Source organism: Panthera uncia, chromosome F1, assembly GCF_023721935.1.
Source record: "Panthera uncia isolate 11264 chromosome F1, Puncia_PCG_1.0, whole genome shotgun sequence".
Classification (NCBI taxonomy): Eukaryota; Metazoa; Chordata; class Mammalia; order Carnivora; family Felidae; genus Panthera; species Panthera uncia.
The window spans coordinates 52,001,640-52,022,386 of record NC_064813.1 but is presented as its reverse complement, the minus strand read 5'-3'; the positions used below and the strand labels follow the sequence as shown (position 1 = coordinate 52,022,386).

Here is a 20,747-nt window from a genome sequence, read left to right as displayed (position 1 = left end):
GATGAAGTTTTCATTTCCTTCAGCAGGTAATCATCTGGTTACCTTCAGACTGCAAATATTGTCTTGGCTTTATGTGCTCAGGGGCTCCAATGTCGGTTCATTTTTCAAAAGCTTTGCTATGCCGCTTCATGTCTGCCCCATGTATGCACCTTTCAGTGGCTAATCTGGTATTTGTTTGGAGAGCTATGTAATGGTTCATATCTCAGAGTCTTTGCTGTGACGCTCAGATTGCCTTTGCATGGAAAGCAACCGTGCATGTGCGGTTTAGACTTGAGTAGGGACTTGCGTTGAAGGTGACCTAGCTCTCTCTTGTCTGAGATTCCTCCCACATTTTCCAGATCCCTGGTGCTTCCTTTGTGGGATCTTTGGCTAGGAAGATATGGTTTCTCTTGAAATTTTAGCCTCCCAAGATACCTGACATTTTACATAAATGAGGCTGTTTGGTGAGAGCAACAAGATAAGAGAAAGTGGAAGGAAAACAGGGACACCTCCCACACACATGTTTTAGATCACAGGAGCCCCTTTCCCTGGTTCCTCTGGTCAGACAGATGGATTTTTCTTAGGATTTTGGATTCCCATTTGACCAGAACTGCTATAGTGCAGCTCCTTGACCAGAATAATCCTCAGAGCAAGTCTGAGCAAAAAAAGAAAAAACAGAACAGGAATTTCCCCTCACACCCTCTGGCTTGTAAGGCCTTTTGGTACTCTGGCCAGAAAGATGGGGTTTCTCACATAGGTTTTTCTTGTCCAGTGCACAATTCTACACCGGGGCTGCTCTTGGATTAAAGATGGGAGATCAAAGAGGGGAAACAATGAGAAATTCATCCTTTAATTTTTTTTTCCTCTCGTCCTTATCTGCCTCTATTGTTAACTTTTCAGAATCCTCAGGTGGTTGCTTCTTGTAATTTCTGCACACTTTTTAGTGATAATCAGTCAGAGAGAGGCTATAATAGGTTTACTCCATATTGGCCGGCCACAGAAAGTCCCTCTCTACCATGTTTTTTGTTTGTTTGTTTGCTTTTAATTCCAATCCCTTTACCAACTTTATTTCTTTTTTTCTTTCTTTCCTTCTTTCTTTCTTTCTTTCTTTCTTTCCTTCCTTCCTTCCTTCCTTCCTGTTTTTTTTTGGTCAAAAATCTAAAAATGTCTTGATAGAAATCATTCACCACCAGATATTGGCAAGGGAAATCTTCCCTTTCTAAAAATGATTCATCATAGAAGAGCAACATTTTCCAGAGGCAGGACTCAAATGAGCAGCTGTGGGCTGCCAAATCATTAATCAAAATTATACCAACACACCAAAGTAGTTAGCCTCTTATGTGCATGTTATTGTTTGTGTATTTTATTATATGTCTGGCAATGTATACTTGTTAGTTATATTTTTATTTTGATTCAAAAAAATCTCTTTTATATTAGCAATGAGCAAAATCAAATGTGAAATTATTCCAGAAAATGTCAGTAGACTGAATTAACTTCTATAGCATTTAAAATAATTTGGTTTCTAATAAGACATTTGTTTCTTAGATTGTTTAGTTTTGGTAAAGTGCAATAGTCTGTAACATTTACCTGTCATGTATTTTAATAACATATACAGATAGTATATCAGACTGTCTGATTATATGCATGGGATGCTTCAACTCGTTTTTGTTTTGGCCTTAACTTATGACTCATGACATCTACAGTACAACCACTCATACATGTTTTTCCCATTACATGTAACCCAAAGACACCATAGCACCCAAATGTGGAAAGAGCACGAGCCCCTGTAGTTCTATAAGCTGCCTCTCCAGAAACAAGCTCTGTTTCTACATCACATTTTCCATACTTGTCATATTATCATCAGCTGCTTCTATATCCCAAAAGAATACTAACTAGTGATCGATAGCCCGGACATGTCTGGCCATGGCCTACATGTGCCCTGGGTAGTTCATTTATTTGCCTTGGTGGATTTGCTAGAGTGGAATTTAATCAATAGTTAATTCATTAATTCTGGTCCTTGAGAATGTAGAGACTACGGTGGATGTAGATAGCTGGCTGGCTCTGGCTTTGACTGAAATATGACAAACACAGTAGCTGACAGCTTCACTTGTATTGGGTTGCCTTTTTAGCTATAAATAGATAAGCAAAAAAAAAAAAAAAGAACGTCAACAAGAAAGAGATTTTATTAGTTACTGCTAGTATTCCAAAATGCATCATTTCCAGGGGAAAGGGTCAAAGGAAGGCAGAGCGAGAACACAGATCATGTCTTTCATTGTCTTTAATTGGCATCATGGCAGTTTTTTCTGTTCCAAATCAATTCAGGGCTGTATTATTGACGAGGAGTCTGTGGTATAATGTCTTTGTAGCATTCGCAAATAATTGTTGGAAAATTTGCCTGAAGCTACTGAATGATATAAATGATATTTTTACATACCAACTTTTCAGAAACCTTTATGAAATCAGCACAGACTGCGTGTCTTTAAATGAAGGTTACACCACTATCATCATTTATAAATCCCCTTAAATTTTCAAATTACTTAGGTTGGGGTTGAATATGGCAAAAGAGGTTTTAGGTTGTGGAATAAGAATTTTCCTCTTTTTTCCTCACTAAATTTGGGGTGAAACTTTGAGGCCTCTATTTTTTTTTTATAGTATGACTTTTTTTGTATTATCAGAGAATCTCTTCTATCCTTAATTTTCCCTCTCTGATATTTTTCAGTGACTGATAGCTTGAGCACTGAAATAATAATTTTATATTTTGTGTGAAAAAAAATTAGATCATGATTTATTTTATTATTTTCTTAATAGAGAGGATGTTGGGCTGTAGATATAATATGTCACATCAAGTCTTCTTCACCCATATTCTAAACTCCCTCCCTCACCAATATGGACAACAGGAGACACATTTTAATTTGGACTGGAATTTCTGTCAGAGTCTTTTTTTTTTTTTTAAAGTAGGCCCTATCCCCAACATGGGGCTCAAACTTATGATGCCAACATCAAGAGTTGCATGTTCTACCAGACTGAGCCAGGCAGGTGCCCCTCTGTTAAGAGTCTTTAAAGGAAGACCTCTTGAAAGAGATTGTTTGAAGTATATTTACTACTGTTGTACAGATCCGATCAAGTCTTATAATTCAGGAAGTATCATTTTTAATGGCTAGTGAGTTTTCATTATCAGACACATTGTTTCATTAAAAGACCTTACAGAAGGGGCGCCTGGGTGACTCAGTGGGTTCAGTGTTTGACGTCGGCTCAGGTCGTGATCTCATGGTTTGTGGGTTCAAGCCTGGCATGGGAATCTATGCTGACAGCCTGGAGCCTGCTTCAGATTCTGTATCTCCCTCTCTCTCTCTGCCCCTTCCCCACTAACTGTCTGTCTCTCTATCTCAAAAATAACTAAACATTTAAAAAATTCAATTAAAAAAAGACTTTACAGAATATCGAGTTTATTCATTTTTTAAGTTAATTTATTTATTTTGAAAGAGAGAGAGAGAAAAAAGAGAGAGAGAGAGAGAGAGAGAGCACACTTGTGTGGGTCGTGGCCGGGGGACAGAGAGAGGAAGAGAGAGAATCCCAAGCAGGCTCCACACTGTCAGCCCAGAGCCCAACTCGGGGCGTGATCTCATGAAACTTGAGATTGTGACCTGAGCTGAAATCAAGAGTCAGCTGCTTAACTAACTGAGCCACCGAGGTTCTCCTCAAGTCTCTTAAGACTCTGCTATCAATACCTCCATTTTCTCACCTCCCTCTCTTCCCAAACTCCTTTAAGTTCTCTACCTCTTGTAGCTCCGGTAGAAGCCAGTCACTGAGGCCGACTGTGCCTCTCAGCAAAATCCCCCTCTTCCTAATTCACTTTGGCCTTTAACTACCACATTGTACCCTGCTCTCTGAACACCCATTTCCTTCTTTTACTGGGTCCATTCCAAATCCATGTTATTAATTGTGAGACTGAGCAGAAAGACTCTCCCTCCTCATCAGGTAGTTCAAACATCACACTTTTAGTCATTCTGATGTCTCAAAAATTGCTGACCCTGTTTTTCCCCCAAACTCTAGTCTCATCTATGCAGTTGCCTATTGATTTTCTGTAGTAGTATCTGCTACCTCAAGCCTCAGCGGTACATTCTCCTCTAACTCATCATCTTTTCCAGCATTCATTTTCACAGATGCACCACCACCTGCATATTATCACTGACATCTATCTTTGAATTTTTTTAATCCCCTGAGTTTGCTCAATCTTCCTATATGTGTCTCTCTTCTTCATTTCCACCACCACCATCACCTTGGTTCATCATTTAAGTTTATGTAACCTGTTTCTGCAGGGGTCTTAATTCAATGAGATACAAAGAAGAAAAGGCTTTGCATTTTGCCCACTGCTTGCTGCCTTATACATAATCCTTTGGCTGTCCTCTCTTCGACTCTTGAAAGCCTCTCAGAAACATCTTATGGCTTTTGAATTATTTTTAGTTATGAGTCTCACTTTGGTAATTGAGATTCATGATCAACTATTAAAAAGTCTTTTCTGTCTCTAGCAAATTATTAAGCCCAAGTCTGGTTCAAAGATTCTACCATTTCACAGACTCAGGCCTGATTATAGCTTGTCTGTTCCCTTCTCCTTGCTCTTTCCCTCCTATCCCCCTTGATCCAGTGTGTCTCCTCTCAATGTTATTGTTTCACTGCCATCACTGGGCAACCCTCAAAGCCCTCTGCATATCAGGTGGCACTTTTCCTGGAGAGTTGTATTTCCCTTGAGAGGCCCCAAGAGGATCTCCACATAGTCAATTTCCCTGACACGAGTGCTGCCCTCTATAGCTGATCTCTTGTGGTCCCAACAGAGTAGGGCATCCCAAGGACTCCCAAGGACTCTTCTTGCTGGAGTCTCCTCTTCCTAGAAGGCTGCCATCATGAACAGTATACCCTCAAGCTGGCTCAAGCCTAGTCATCTCGCAAGGCATCTCCTGGTTCCGGCGAAGCTCATTGATCCGTGCCATGAGGCACTCTTTATTCTACCTTTTTGTTGCAGCTACTTTGGACAATACCTAGCCATCAGGATTCTCTCATGGAGAGTCAAGCACCTTTTCTCTGCTTGTATAGACTGTCAAGATCAATGTCAAGCTCTCCCCAAACCCCTTACTATCCTCCAAGGACAGCAGCAGACTGAGTTTAGACATTTCTATAACTCAGTGAGTACCAAACATGAGAAACAAGTGCTTCCAATTTCTCTGCCTCCAGTTTCTCTAAGTGACATATTTAGAATGCCTTCCTCAGTCCTACCCTAGGTATGTTAGCAGGGGTTAGGGCGTGTGTTTGATGCCACTCTTCACTATGTAAATAACTCCTCTTTCACTCTGTGCCTCAAAACTTCCGATGGCTTTCCAACACACTCAAAAACAAATCCAGTTGTTTCTGTGTTGTAGAAAATCCTACATCATCAGCAAACACCCATGCCACCCTCCTTATACCCATAGGACCTCATTTTCCCACATTCTATCTTGTGTGCAGTCCAATCCAGCCCTATTAGATTCACTGGCCCTTCAGCATGCCAAGCACATGGTTGCCTCACAGCTTTTCCCTCCACCTAGAAACCCCTCCGGGTTTGATTCGCCTCTTCTGCCGAATTTCTGCATAGAAGAACCAGTCCTTCCTAGACCACCAACCTGACGTATGATACACTTAGGTGTTTCTTTACTGTCCCTCTTCTCCCAGAAAAAATGTAAGTTTTATGAAAAAAGGGGGCTTTAGCTGTCTTGTTCGCTGATAAGTAAAGAACAGGGCTGGCATACAGGAGGTACTTAAGAAATACTCACTAAATTTCCTACTTTCTAAAACTCTCCTAGATTTCTGTTTATTTTTGGTTGTTTTGGGTGGCAGGTCAATGTTAAAGAGTTTTATCCTTGGGATTCAACAGAATCTTGCTGTTCCCTTTGGAAGTGAAATACTTACCATGTTTAAAAGGAGGAACTCATTACCTGTCATCCTCAGTTTGGGGCTGTAGTTCAAATCCCCATACAAGAGCGGAACCCCATTCAACAATCTTTTGCACTTGAGTTACTAATGTAGCTCACAGACCTTTCTCTCTAGCCCTGGTCTCTTCCACTCTAGCATGTCAGGGTGTTAGTTCTAATAAGGCTTTGTAGTCTAGGAGTGACAACAGTGCACAATCATACTATTTCACTGTCAAACTCAGCACGGTGTTTGAGGGAGTCCATCAACTTTTTTCTTTTATTCAAATTTACCCTCCTCTTTTGCTGGACGTAGCTTATTCACTCATCAAGTTGGTCACATTACTCTTCCATACACACTGAGGCTGATTCCCACCCTTTACATTTGCTTATGTTGATTTTCCTGCACAGAATCTTCCCTTCCTCATTTACCAATTCAAGTCCAAATCTATCTGTTCCATGATACCCTCATTGTTTAGTCTAGAACAGAGGACTTTTGCTTATGTGTTTTTATAATATCTGTAGCCTAAACACATTTAAATACTTGACTTAAATTGCCATATAGCATTTACATGCTTTGTGTTTGCATGTTTTGTATTCCCTATTATTCAAGGACACAGGTTTTGTCTTTTGATTTTTCACCTATTACAAGTTATGCTAAACATTCTAATAGATAAATATTCAATGACTTGATTTGAGAGCTGAGAGTTAATATTTTCATCATGCAACATTTATTTAGTCCTCTATTAAAAGTTACTTGATCATTTATGATAGCCATAATCTGGAATACAATTGAAGAACTTGAATGTTACATAAATAATTGACCAAAATGACCAAGTTGAGTAGGAAAAAAAAGGGTCTACATAAACATGATCAAGGAATCCAGAACTGTTTAATTTATAGCAATTTAAATTGATATCTTAAGGTATATGAAGATTTTTTTCCTTTAGCTTAAACAAGAACATTTTGACCAAATGGTAATAATAGAATAAAATGTTGAAGAATACCAGTGGAAACCCTAATTCTTCATAAAATTTTGTCTGACCTGTAACATTTTAATATTCACCTGTATCAAGGTAGGTGATAAAGAAATGATTTTCCCATACTCCTTTCTATCCTCAATATTAGTTTATACTTCTTGAAGTAAGGACTGAAAATGATGATCATTGTGGTGGTGACTACAGTGGTAGATAATAGTAACAGAGATAAAATAGTAAATCTACTAACAGGGTGACATAATTAAAGGAAATAACTCCAACTGAAATATCTGAATAATCAATGAATCCATGTATCAAAATGTGTGTAGATATAGTAGTTTTCATCAGAAACTTTATTAAGGTAGCTTAAATCATAGTCCTTATGTTCTGGGGGTTAAATAAAATCTAATCATGACTTTATGAACAAATCTGCAAAATATTTCATTCAAGGATTCACTGTTGGTTTACTTTTCTGTGTGAGCATGCAACCTTTACTAATATATACCAAAAAGCTTCAGCTTGTTTCCCCAATATTTAACATTCATTCCTATAGTATAAGAACGTTTCTTCTATTTTTGCTCTTAAACATCAAAGGAATGAGACCACCAATTCCGTTTATAATGGTGCATGTTTCTCAGAGATGTCTTTCATTTGAAATCAGCAACCAAAAGGTTTTTCAGTGTCACTCTCCTTGGTTCTAATGAGAGATGTATAGGTGTTAAACTCGCTACTCTTTGATCATTTACCTTCGTGCCTCAGACTCAGATCCTCAAGAGCAAAACTGTTCATGTTATCGCTAAAAATATAAGCAGTCTCACTTCACAGTCTTGCTCTGCTAGAAAGAAAAGTTACAATGGTGTGGTATTCTGCATGGTGTTTTCTAGACTTTCCTAGTTCATCAGCTTTTGTGGAAAAGTCAGACCTTTGAATGTCACTTAAATGTAGTCTTTCCTGTAGTTGATTATGCAGTGAATACAAAAGAGGTATCTGGAAAATGTGGAATTAATTTTAAGAGTTGGACAAAGACCTTAGAATAATAATGGTGACTACAGAAGTCACCTATGAAACTGCTCTCTTGTAGGTGACATTAATTTCCTATCTACAGAGTCTTATTAGTGAATGTGTTATGTTTGTACCCCTAAGAAAATGAAATAATAATTTTCTTTTTTTTAGCAGTCTATTAAAATGTCAAGGTTTATCTTGACTGCTGCTTTTTAATGTAAATGTTTGGTCTTAATTGAATTCCTAATACATGATGTCACTTGGAATTCTGATAGGGTCCAGTAATTTTGCCTGTAAAGATATATTTCCTCTTAAAATGAAAGGTATAACAAAAATACCATTTAGCACAATGGCAGAAAAGTGGTCACATGAGTTATTGTGAGATTTTTATTGGGAGAGTTTAAAGTATAGGGACTAAGTTTATATGTGCTTGCTCTCCTCCGAAGTACCTACTGGAGTGTTCTGTATAAAAAATGCCCTATAACTATTTGTCATTTGGTTAGTTGCTGTAGTTGGAAATTCTAGAATTATAAAAATAGAATTAATCTTGCATGTCAGAGTTCCACCCCTTTTTCTGAAAACAATGAGAATAAAAATAATTATTATTTTGCATTACCTAGTGTTTTGCAAATAGTAGGCTTCCCTTGCCATGCTAAATTGCAAGAATATGTCATATCCAAATCTCTGGGGCTTTATTAAAAACTTTAACTATTCTGCTTATAGAGCTTATTTGAAAAACACTAAAGATAGTACGGCTATGTCATTTAGGTTGTATCATTCTGGCAAGTAGTCCTAAGTGCAGAATTAAAGTTCTATAGCATTAACCTGAGAGTAAATCATTTTATTCAGGGCTGATTCCTACTGGAAAGCTTGATGTTCTGATTTCATTCATTTCAACAAATGAAATATTAATAGATCATTGAAAGTGCAATAAAGTTTTAGTCAGATATTATGCCTTCATTGCATACCAACCCCTCCCTGAAAAGTATACCCATACTTAGAATGAAATTGTTGCTCAATTTTTAAGAATCACACATCTCCTAGAACATTATAATGTAAAGATATTTGTTGTAGAAACTTCCAATTCCTATATTTCCTTACCACAAAACATGTCTGACTGTAACATTAGAAGAATTACTAGAGGAACAAGTCTGTTTATAGAAGTTAAAATTAAGGTATATCAAAGTACAGTGAATTGAGAGGAATTTTATCATTTATCATTTGATAAAATTTATAAGTTGTATTTATAAGTAAATTTATCAATTATTTTTAATAATAGATAAGTTTATCTATTGATAACAAGACTTTATCAATATGGGCAGTTATTTTGGCTATATGTAACAAAACACCCAACAACAGAAGTTTAAGTAAATAGTTGTACAGATTGTACATTATTGCCGGCATTGGTTCAGCTTACCCAAATAACATGGTGGCCTTTTTGTGATGATTTTGATCTTTCTCAAGTGGCTGCAAGATGATTACTGAAGTTCCAGACATCGTGTTTAGCGGAAAGGAAGAGAAAGGGGAAAAGTAGTGGCTGTGCCAAGAAAGCTGAAATTGCCTCGGAACCTTCCGAGGCTTCCACTGTGGTTTTATAGTTGCATATCATTGGGCAACTATGTGACACATCGCTAGTCTGGGCTGGCAAAGGAGAAGGTGATTTCAAGTAGAGATTAGGTCTGCCACCTGTTCTAATTTCCACGCTACTTACCAAGTCTTATTACTTGTGGCTTAATTTTACTTATGAAACCAAAATTTTCTGTTGATTTTCCTGATTAGCCAAAACAATGGTACTTTCTTCTGGTCTCCAAAATTTAAAGTGGGAGATCACTGGACCCTTGCCATTTGTCATCCTCCCAAAAGCTTACTTAGTTTTCATTGATTCTCCAAACATATTATCTGGTAGTAACATATATGAGCATATTATACATTAGTATATAACTTCTTTGGCTTCAGCTTTTTAATTAAGAAGTTGTTGACAAAATGGACCTTTTGACCAATCTGGAAGATTAATTGAGAGTACATGAGGCCGATGGCAGCAATGTTAAATGTGGTCTTTTCAGAGTTATTGATTATTCTATCCATTGCAGATCCCTTCAAGTTGATTGGATGTCTCCAGGGAAGCCAAATGGCATCATTCTCGGATATGATCTCTTACGTAAAACATGGCATTCATGCCCTAAAACCCGGAAGTTAATGAAGGACCACAGTAGTGATCTCTGCAAGGCAGTGAAGTGTCAAAAACCGAAAGCTATCTGTGGACACAAGTGTTATTCTCCTGAAGCTAAGGTATATCTTTTCAAATGAGTCACTGAAATATGATTTTCTCACTAAACACTCCAGGTGAAATCACTTGCTTCTTAAACCATGGTTTGTCACGATCAATTTTTCCACTAGTCTATCAGGAAGACCCCGTGGAAAAGAAAGGATGCTTATAAAAACCCTGTCATCCTCATGAGCATCTTAGCCTTCTCGTTTTTCATCATCTTCACAGGAAATATTAGTTTATCAAAATGTTAAGGAACTCCCGACTTTGTATTTGATTGAATGACTTGAATTTTCTTTACAACAAATCCATTCAGCTACAAGTGGGTGTTTGTTTACCTGACACTGATGAGTAACTGTGAACAGGACCTTCCATGGTTTGTCAGAAATATTTTAAAATTATGGCCATTTGCAGATTAATGTTCATATTAGTTGCAGTTTAGGGATCAGATCAATAATACAGCCAGACAGAGGAGTTTGTAAATGGGTTTTATTGACAAACGATGCAGAAAATCCTTAGTTTGAAGGTAGGATTTCATATAATGAAATAATGTTCCTATTTGTCAACAACAACATCACACATTTAATGACTAAAGCTGTTGCTAAATTCAAAAGATTCACTGCAGAAAGACACAGTAATTAAGAAAGTGAGTTGTTGAAGCAATATGGATCAAAATACAAATTACTACAGCTGACACTGGCCAAGCAGTAGTTATCATCTAAGAAATGTTATAAAACTAACAGTTACTAACTACACTTTTTTTTTTGACACTTAGGCTACAGAATTGTCATTATGACTTGGTTTTACATTACTTTAGGCCATTAAATGTACACTATCTGATGAACATACATTCATAAAATAAAATAAAATTTAGTATTTCTGAAGGGAAAAATGCTGGAATAAATTTGCCTATTAAAAATGTTCTCTAGGAGAAAGAAAGAAATCTTTGATGCATTAAGCAAAGGCTTATTATTTTAAGGATTAAGGACACACACAGATATTGACAGTAAAAGAGTAAAGGAAGTCAATTAAAATCTCAAGAGAAAGCAATTGTTTGTAAATTTCTGCTTAGAGTTCACTATGAATATGTATTTCTTGAGTGAGAGGTTGGAGAGAGATAGAAAGGAGACTAAGAATTTTTTTGGCTAAATCACTTCAAATACCAGGAGGACTTAAATACGCATACAAACTTTACCATGTATTCAAACCCTGGTGAACATCAGACCCTGGAGGGCTTGTTAAAACACAGATAGCAGGTCCCAGCCCCAGAAGTTCTGATTCAGGAAATCTTGGGCGGGGCATGAAAATTTGCATTTCTAACATGTTCCCAGCTGATGCCTCTGGTAGCCATACTAAACAGCCAGGATCTGTTCCAGGAACCATATTTTGAGAATCACTAGATTACAGACTTGCTCTGGGAAACCATAAGATAGGCAAAAGTCTCTTCAAATATTAGGTACACATTTATCAGCTCAACTTAATAAAATTTCCATATAGGTTTCCTGAGGCAGCTAACTTGAAGACTGAATTAATAGATTAAGAAATATTCTCTTTATATGGAGGCCTCCCAAGAGAAACGATTGCTTAAAATTTCATTTTGGGGAACCACCAATGATCTAAACCTAAGGGGGTTAGAAAAAGGGCATAAATTTCATGTGTCTAAAGGAGCTTGAGAATGGCAATGGAATTGAAAGAGCCAATTCTAAGGGGCCATCATCACTTAATAAACATTTCATGATGGGGCGCCTGGGTGGCTCAGTTGGTTGAGCGTCCGACTTCAGCTCAGGTCATGATTTCACGGTCTGTGAGTTCAAGCCCTGCATTGGGCTCTGTGCTGACAGCTCAGAGCCTGGAGCCTGCTTCCGATTCTATGTCTCCCCCTCTCTCTGCCCCTCCCCTGTTCATGCTCTGTCTCTCTCTGTCTCAAAAATAAATAAAAACATTTAAAAAAATTTAAATAAACATTTCAGTGAAAGTTTCACAAGAAAATGTAAGTACTAGACAAGCCTGCTAAAAGAAAAGGCTGGATGAGCTTAAGTATCTAGAAACACACTCTATGTGAATTGGACTTTAACAAATACTTTGAGACCGTATAACAAAGGACAAGATTTTAGGTCCCTGTCAAAAAATAAGAGGAAGGCATGTGTTGTTTTACCCTGAAAGCAAAAATGACCAGCATCCTTAAATCTCAAAGAAACACATAAAAAAATTTTGCTTAAGTCTTAAAGATGGGGCATGATTTCAAAATTCACCTTTCATACAGGGTATGACATCAAAGAGAAAAATCACCCGGTGTATCTTTGGCATTAGACTAATTTTGAATCCTCATTGCTAATAACTAAATACAGAAAAAGAAATTCATTACAGTTGGTTTAGTATCGCTACCTGACAAACCACAGGGTAGACTTTGATTTTTAAGGGCCCTGTTTCTTTGATCTTTGATGATTTTTGAAAAATGAATGAAGTCCCAAGCTAGTGGCCCTTATGAAGACTTACAGAGTCCACAGTCTACTGCCTCATAGTTAGCTTGAATCATATGTGGGTGCAAGCTAGAAATAGCAATGTGCAAAATGGAAAAAGAGAAACACCTCTTAAATAGTGGTTGCCGTTGTCTGCCACAGGAAGCTTCTATCTAATTAATGTGACTTATGCCAAGTGTAGGTTCTGAGGCTACATTTCAGCAATTATTTAGCATTTGATTTGTTATATATACGGAGTGTCAGTCTCTCAGACCTCAAGTGAGCATGCAAATAATTATTTGATTGTTCAAGCACATAATTTCTTCTACAGCTCCTGGAAAAAAAACACACATTATTGAAAGGGCTTTTCAAAATTAATTTCCATATAATTTTTTTAATGTGGTGGCCTATATATATATATATATGTGTGTGTATATATATATATACATATACACACATATGTATACACACACACACACATATATATATACACATATACATATATATAAATGTTAGACTATTGAGACTTCCTTGTCTGAAGATTGGGTTCATAAATAAGTGAACATCTAAATTATAAGGATAATACTACTTATTAAAAGGAAAAGAAAGATCAGTGAGAGACAGGTTTCCATAAATGTGTTTTCAAATTAAACAGTCATTAAAATAAAAACATATATATGAAGGTAATTGTTCATTTACAATTCTAAATCTTCTTTACATTGGGAGCACTGACATTCAAAGGATAATTCATATGTATAGAGTGTGATAATATAATAGAGCACAAAGCATGTTTAAAGTCTTAAAAAGTTACATGGTATCAGATAGCATTTATAGAATTGAAATGATGCTGGAGAAATGCATTTTTCAAACTTCTGAATTTTTATCAATACTGTACTACATTTGGTCTCAGGTCAAGGCCTATTAGAACATAATTGTATCACGTGAGATAGGATGGGGTATAGTACTTTGTATTGCGCTCATATTTCTTTAATCCCAATTCCCGACTTCAGGTTTGTTGTAATGGAGTCCTCCATGACCCCCAGCCTGGGCACCACTGTTGTGAAGAGAAGTATATCCCATTCGTTTTGAATTCAACTGGGGTTTGCTGTGGTGGCCGAATACGAGAGGCTCAACCCAATCATCACTGCTGCTCTGGGTATTATATCAGAATTCTACCAGGTGAGAATCATTTCCGGGTGTGCTCAGCATCAGGGAGCAAGACTTCCTCTCCTCTTCAAGGTCCCTCTAGCTGCGTTAAAATCACATTGACACGAGGCAGATTAACAGGAGAAAATCCAATTTAATGCCATATGTACGAGGAATCTGCACAGACGTGGAAATTCCAACGGCAGCCAGGCAAAATGAAGTATACACGTCATTCTGAACTAAGGGTAAGGGTGTAGGGCTCTGAGACATCAGAGGAAAGGAATGCACTTCACAGGGCAGTAGAAAGAAGAGTAGATGTTTGGTAATTAGATGTTTGCCCTGCTGTATAGATGGGTCATTCAGATGAAATTTATCTCTGCTAATAACCCTTATTCTGGGAAAGACCCCCAATTTAGATTATTCTATGTAGTTAAGAGAGGGACAAAAGTTTCTCTTCAGCCTGCAAAGTCTCAGTTGCCTTCAACTCAAAATAATCTTCGCTCCAGTGTGGCTCATTTTGGGGAGGCTGCCCTTGGCCCCTACATCGGTAATCTGGGAAGCTGAAAAAGCCAACACATGACTCATGCCAGCCAACTACTTCAAGCACCTAAACAACAAAAATTCAATGACTAACACATAGCCAATGGCCTGCTTTAAATATAATTTCTTCCCTCAGCTTTGTTGAAATTTAAGCAAGACTAGGTACAAAAAAGAGAGGGAATACAAGGGACTTACAGTATCTACTACATAAGGAAATATATCCAGACCTGGATAACTCTCTTTATTTTGTGACTTTATTTCAATCATGTGGCTAAAAATTTTCACCATAAATTCTATGACTTTCTAAGTGTTCCACTGCATGAAGCCATTCTTCATGTCTTCCATTTCTATTCTGGACTATGTATTTTTCCCGGATGTATCAGAAACCCAAATTCTGAGACTAGTCCACTATCAGGCTAGGTAGGGCAAAAAGAGGGTTGCAACAAAGAATAGCAAACAGGGATCTTTCCCTCCCCACCCTATTTTTTTTTATTTCTATCAGCTGACTGAATAAACCATTGTCCAACTTTCAACTACACAATGTCCAGTGAATGCAATTGAGAATAAAGACAATAACCATTGGTATTTATAAAACACAAAGTCTCTGGTAGGTTCTGTATTTAAAGGTTTTACTTATGATACCTTATATACTTTTCACAACTAGGAGACTGGCATTTTCTCTAAAGTTTACAAATAAGGAAACGAGTTCCGAAAGGGTCAATAACATAGCCAGATTCACATAGCTGGGGGTGGACACGTTTCAGTGTGTCTTTCCAAAATCCATGCTCTACTCTACTTACTCTTTTTGGGTGGGTGGGGGAGGGAGGGTGGAAATCTGTTATTTATTACTTTTTTTTTTCCAGGTTTTTACTTAAATACCCGTTAGTTAACATACAGTACAATGTTAGTTTACATAAAACACCCAGTGCTCAACACAAAAAGTGCCCTCCTTAATACCCATCACCTATTTAATCCACCCCCCCACCCACCTCCTCTCCAGCAACCCTCAGTTTACGCTCTATAATTAAGAGTTTGTGCACGCCAATGTTTACAGCAGTATTAACAATAGCCAAATTATGCAAAGAGCCCAAATGCCCATGGACTGATGAATAGATAAAGAAGATGTGGTATATACAATAGAATATTACTCAGCCATAAAAATGAATGAGATCTTGCCATTTGCAACAACGTGGATGGAGCTAGAGAGTATTATGCTAACTGAAATAAGTCAGTCAGAGAAAGACAAATACCATCTCATTTCACTCATATGTGGAATCAAAGAAACAAAACAAATGAATATGGGGGAAAAAGAGGCAAAATAGTTACTATTACATAACAAACATATGTTAATATGTATTAACATAGTTTTTAAAACGACTATTCCAGACTTCTAAATATCTTCACTATCGTCACTGGCAGTTAGTGTTTATCCTGGAAAAGCCATTGACAATACAGATTTTTTTTCCTACCACCTAAGTTTAATGCCTACGTCTTTAGAAGCACAGAAAATGGATATGAGGCAAAGAGAAGAAAGTTAAGTGTTCAGATGCCCAGGAAAAGCTGAATGCTTTGAGATACCTAGTTTGACATGAAATTTATGCCAAACATCTACTTAATTCAGGTATTTTACCTTGTGTTTGGCATAAATACATTTACCCAGCATAAGTAAAAGGAGAAATTGTCTTATCCAGCATCTCTTTGGCAAAACACTGGAGCAAAAAGGAAAGGTGAGGTAATTAAATACCATGCAAGTTTATTCAAAGCAGAGAATCTCTACTCTTCTTAATTTTTCCTTAATATCAATAGAAAAATCTGTCTTTACAACCATACCGTTATATCTTATTCTCTTGCAAAAATACTTGCATAATTGAATAACTCTTAATCAACTAGATCTTCCAAGTAAGAAAACACAATGGTGACGAAAATAAGGATTTTGTAGAAAACGGTTAACTTCTTTATACTGGAAATCATAGCATTAGCAACTAATCAAACTCTACCAAATGTGTTACTCTCTCAAAATAGTTTGCACTTGGGGAGTTGTCAACTACATTTCCTGTCTTCCCTCCCAGGCAAAAAGTTGCCCTGAAAAATATAATTAAATAGATGAGATGGGCATGTTCTGTTGTTTTCTTCCTGTTGCTCAGACCAATGGATCACACAGGCTTTCCTCTAATTCTAGCAGAGAGTTAGATAATGGTGTTTTTATTTCTAAGTCACATTAAAATCTTTGATGTTATGATTTGTAATTAACTGTTTACACTCTGAGAAAATATTCTCTGTCCCTTTGACTTGATGAAAAATAATTGGTTGCACCCATCACAGCTATTAACTCTTAGGAGATTTGCCTGTCACCTTTTCAATCCTAACAACGTGTCAGATTTCAAACTAAGAAAATGATCTTTTTAAAAAAATAAAATAAAATTTAACTCTTTTCTCCCTAAAAAATGAACTAAGCCATTTATTGACATTATTCACAACTTTTCGGTAAGTAACTTTTGAAACAAGAGTTTTTAAATTTTTTTTAATGTTTATTTATTTTTGAGAGAGACACAGAGCATGAGCGGGGGAGGGACAGCGAGAGAGGGAGACACAGAACCTGACCCGGGCTCCAGGCTCCTAACTGTCAGCACAGCCCCACACAGGGCTAGAACCCACGAACTGTGAGATCATGATCTGGACCAAAGTTGGACGTGCAACTGACTGAGCTACCTACACTCCCCTTGACACAGAGTTTTTAAAACCTTAATGATCTGTATGTGACATGCACATATGCCACATGCTCACTCAAACCTCAAACATTTTAATATCTTCCAAACTGTTGAGCATGGCCCAATTTGGACTCCTTTTAACTAGTTCATTTTTCACAGTATTAGAATGCCTACCATGGTATCAAGGGAAAAAAAAATCCAATCTCATGGAATAATCAAAGAGAGTGTTTTGCCGAAATCATTCATCTCAATGTACCCAAATGAAGAGATTATATTGTAACCTCTATGCTCAGCCAATGGTCTTTGTTAACTACTTTAACACTGTTTACATCAAGAAAGAAAGCATAGTGACCCCAAGCCATCTTGTATCTAAATGCAATTAAAATTCAATCAGTACTCTGTCACTTCAAGGCTGAGATGGGTACAGGCATTTTGATATTTACAGATAAGTCTGAAATATTGGTTAATAATATTTACTTCATTTTTTTTCCTCACAACTTGCCTTCACAGCACCCTGTAACAAAGCGTGGCAGAGGAAAGAATGCTTATTCCACTCCTGTGTTTTTTTATAAATATGCTAATGACCTCAAGCTAAATGTTAATGTGGGTCATTCTTTGATAAGAATAACAATTAACTGTTAAGACTGGTAGCTTTTAGAGAGAAAACATTTTTAAGCCTGTCGTGAAATAGATTCATTTTGAGAGGTTAATGAGAAGGTGACTGATCCTTGTATCTTATGTCTAATAGACCTTTTTTGAGGGGAAAAAAAATCGGTTTTGCTTCTCATTGATATAATCCACATCTCTTTTTATAAAACCTTTTTCTTCTGTCAGTAACTGAGTAAGATTCTGAGGGATTCGAGGAAATGTAGCTAAAATATTTAAACCAATTAATATTTGTTATCCTCAAACTGGCTTTAAAAAATGTTAGTTTTCCCCAAGATAGATAGATAGATAGATGTGGACAATATGTTTTTTCTAAGCCCACTGTTGTCCTAAGTGATATTTAATTAACTGGTGCTGCCCCTGGCCCATGTGACACATTATGTTAAAGAAAGTTTGTCAAGAAGAGACTGCTCTCTGGCTAAGGAGATTTAAGAAATAGGGGCAACCACATTCAAGACCAAATTTGAAAGTCCTTTTACCCAAAGGAATATAACAAGTACAGTAACTTTACTAGTCACAGTAGGCTCATTCCTCCTTCATTGGCCTCTAGTAGATTCATCATTAAAAATTTAGAATTTTCTTCTGCTTATAAATACCATGTTATAGGATCCTTTCAAAGACTATCAACTAAACCAACTGCCCCTTGCATTCTAGGAATTCATATTTTGAGAGAAAACTGATTATGCCTTGGCCCACTCTGTATTTTCCCTAGAGAAATGAAAACTTATGTTTACACAAAGACCTGCTCACAAATGTTTATAGCAGCTCTACGCATGATTGCCAAAAACCAGAAACCACTCAAATGTCCCTCAGTGGGTAAATGAACAAACAGTGGTATAGCCACACAAAGGAAGACTGCCCAGCAATTAAAAGGAACAAACTAGTAATAAATAGATATGATCTATGATCTATAACTAGTAATAAAAAGATACTATGATGAGTGAAAAAAGCCAATTTCAAAAAGTTACTTATTGTAAGAGTACATTCGTATGGCCTACCCAAATGAAAAGACAATCTCTAGCGAAGGGGAGCAAATCAGTGGTTGCCAAGGCTGATGGGTGGGAGGAGAGTGTGACTGTGAAAGAATAGTACAGAGTTTTGGGGGGAGTTGAAGTTCATTTGTATCCTAATTGTATTTCTGTGTTAAAATTCATAGAGCTATGTGTCCCCAAAAAGGTCAATTTTCAATGTATGATTTTTTTAAATAAAAAAATGTTTAAGTAGTATGCCTTAGAATTCAATTTCCATTTTATAAATAAGAAAAGTAAGACGTAGAAACAAGACCAAGTCACCCCATTAGTCAAGATTGAAATTTGCATGATTGAAATTAGATTGGAGTGCCTGGGTGGCTCAGTCGGTTGTGTTGGACTTCAGCTCAAGTCATGATCTCATGGCTCATGAGCTTGAGCCCCACATTGGACCCTGTGCTGACAGCTCAGAGCCTGGAGCCTGCTTTGGATTCTGTGTCTCCTTTTCTCTCTGCCCCTCCCCAGCTCACCTGTGTCTCTCTCTCTCTTTCAAAAATAAATAAACATTAAAAATTGTTTTAAGTTAGATTGAATCATTAGAGATATTGTGTTATATAATAATGTGATGACTGCATACATGTAACTTAATATATTTTTCTGGTATATTGGTAGAACAGAAAGAAAGGAAATTCATCTCCATTAAAATTACATTGAAAATCCGTATTAAAAGAAAGCAAGCAAAAATGTCCCAGAGACTATACTCCTTATTTCAGGGAATATTGTCTATGATCATATTTTAATGAAAGAACAAAATTCTGTATAGGGTTTTGCTGGTTTGATGCTGAGTAATTAGTAGATAAGAATGATGGGCTTTGGAGTCAAACTGCCTGGTTTCACATCTCATCTGTTTCACTTATTAGTTGTTAGACCTTCATTAAGTTACTTAAACTAAGTAATATTACTGGGAGCCCAATATCTCTGATTTCCACTGAGCTCCTGAATTAGAACCCCCAAAGCTTTCATGTGCAAATAGAAGGAAAAGTTGATAGCAATTGGGGAGCATAAGACTAAATGGGGTTAACAGGAATCCTTTAGGCGACAGAAGATAGTCTCTTAGGAATTACTCTAGAGCAAAGACTCAAGTGTGTCCACTTTCATCACATCCTATTAAAGGGTAGCCAGTTCATAAAAGCTAGGAATCAAATGTCCAATGGACATTGAGATCCTATGAGACCAAAGATCCTCATTGATTCTTGTTGATTCTAAGGGACCAAGCAATCCTTTATCTAAGCTGAGTTTTAGCAATTGACTGGGGAAGTCACAAATAGCTTCCAACCTTTAAAGAGAAAGAAACTTCCCATTTTCATGACATCACAGTCTAAACTCTAGACCCTAGAAACTATGCTTTGTTCTGAAAAAACGGATGCTTGGAAACTGTGTCCTTTGTGTGCTACTACTGTCAACAAACACAGAGAATCAATTTGTCAAGCTTTCTGGGGAACATAACAGAAGGTGAACCACACATTGTGTGAGAGTGGAGTTTTAACGAGGAAATCCAGTATCTTCAGTTTGTTAGCTTCTTGGGGCAACTGTAACAAATTACTAGAAACTTAGTGGCTTAAACCAACACAGTTTTATATATCTGACATTTCTCAAGGTCAGAAGCTCCAAATGGGTCTCACTGGGTGAAAATCAATGTCAGCCAGGCTGCCTTCCCCTCTAGGAGAGAGAATCCTTCTTCTTACCTTTTCCACCTTCCAGAGGCTGCCCACATTCCTTGCCTAGTGGCCTCCTTCCATCTTCCAGGCTTACAGTGGCCATTCAAACCTTTCTAACATAGCATTATCAAACTTAATTCCATCTGCTACTTTAGTCCCCTTCTGCCATACAACATAGCACAGTCACAGGTTCCAGAGATTAGTACATGGACATCTTTGGGAGGTCATATTCTGCTTACCACACTAAGGTTAAGGTTAAATAATTGTGAGAATTAAAGTGGCATTTCTATAAACTCTTGGGGCATAGCTATCCCAAGTGAATTAAAAGTCTGAGTGCAAGAGTAAATGAAAAACTGTTGAGAATACTTCTATTACTCTA

The 20,747-nt window shown here is 37.1% G+C and overlaps 1 protein-coding gene across 1 annotated transcript in view; it reads left to right on the top strand.

Moving 5' to 3' along the window:
* Nucleotides 1-20,747, top strand: part of USH2A (usherin) — a 733,950-nt gene that overhangs the window by 528,373 nt on the left and 184,830 nt on the right. The window contains exons 47-48 of the mRNA XM_049634559.1: nt 9,988-10,186; nt 13,633-13,801. Of these exons, the coding sequence (XP_049490516.1) occupies nt 9,988-10,186; nt 13,633-13,801 (368 nt within the window). The remainder of the gene's footprint in view (nt 1-9,987; nt 10,187-13,632; nt 13,802-20,747) is intronic.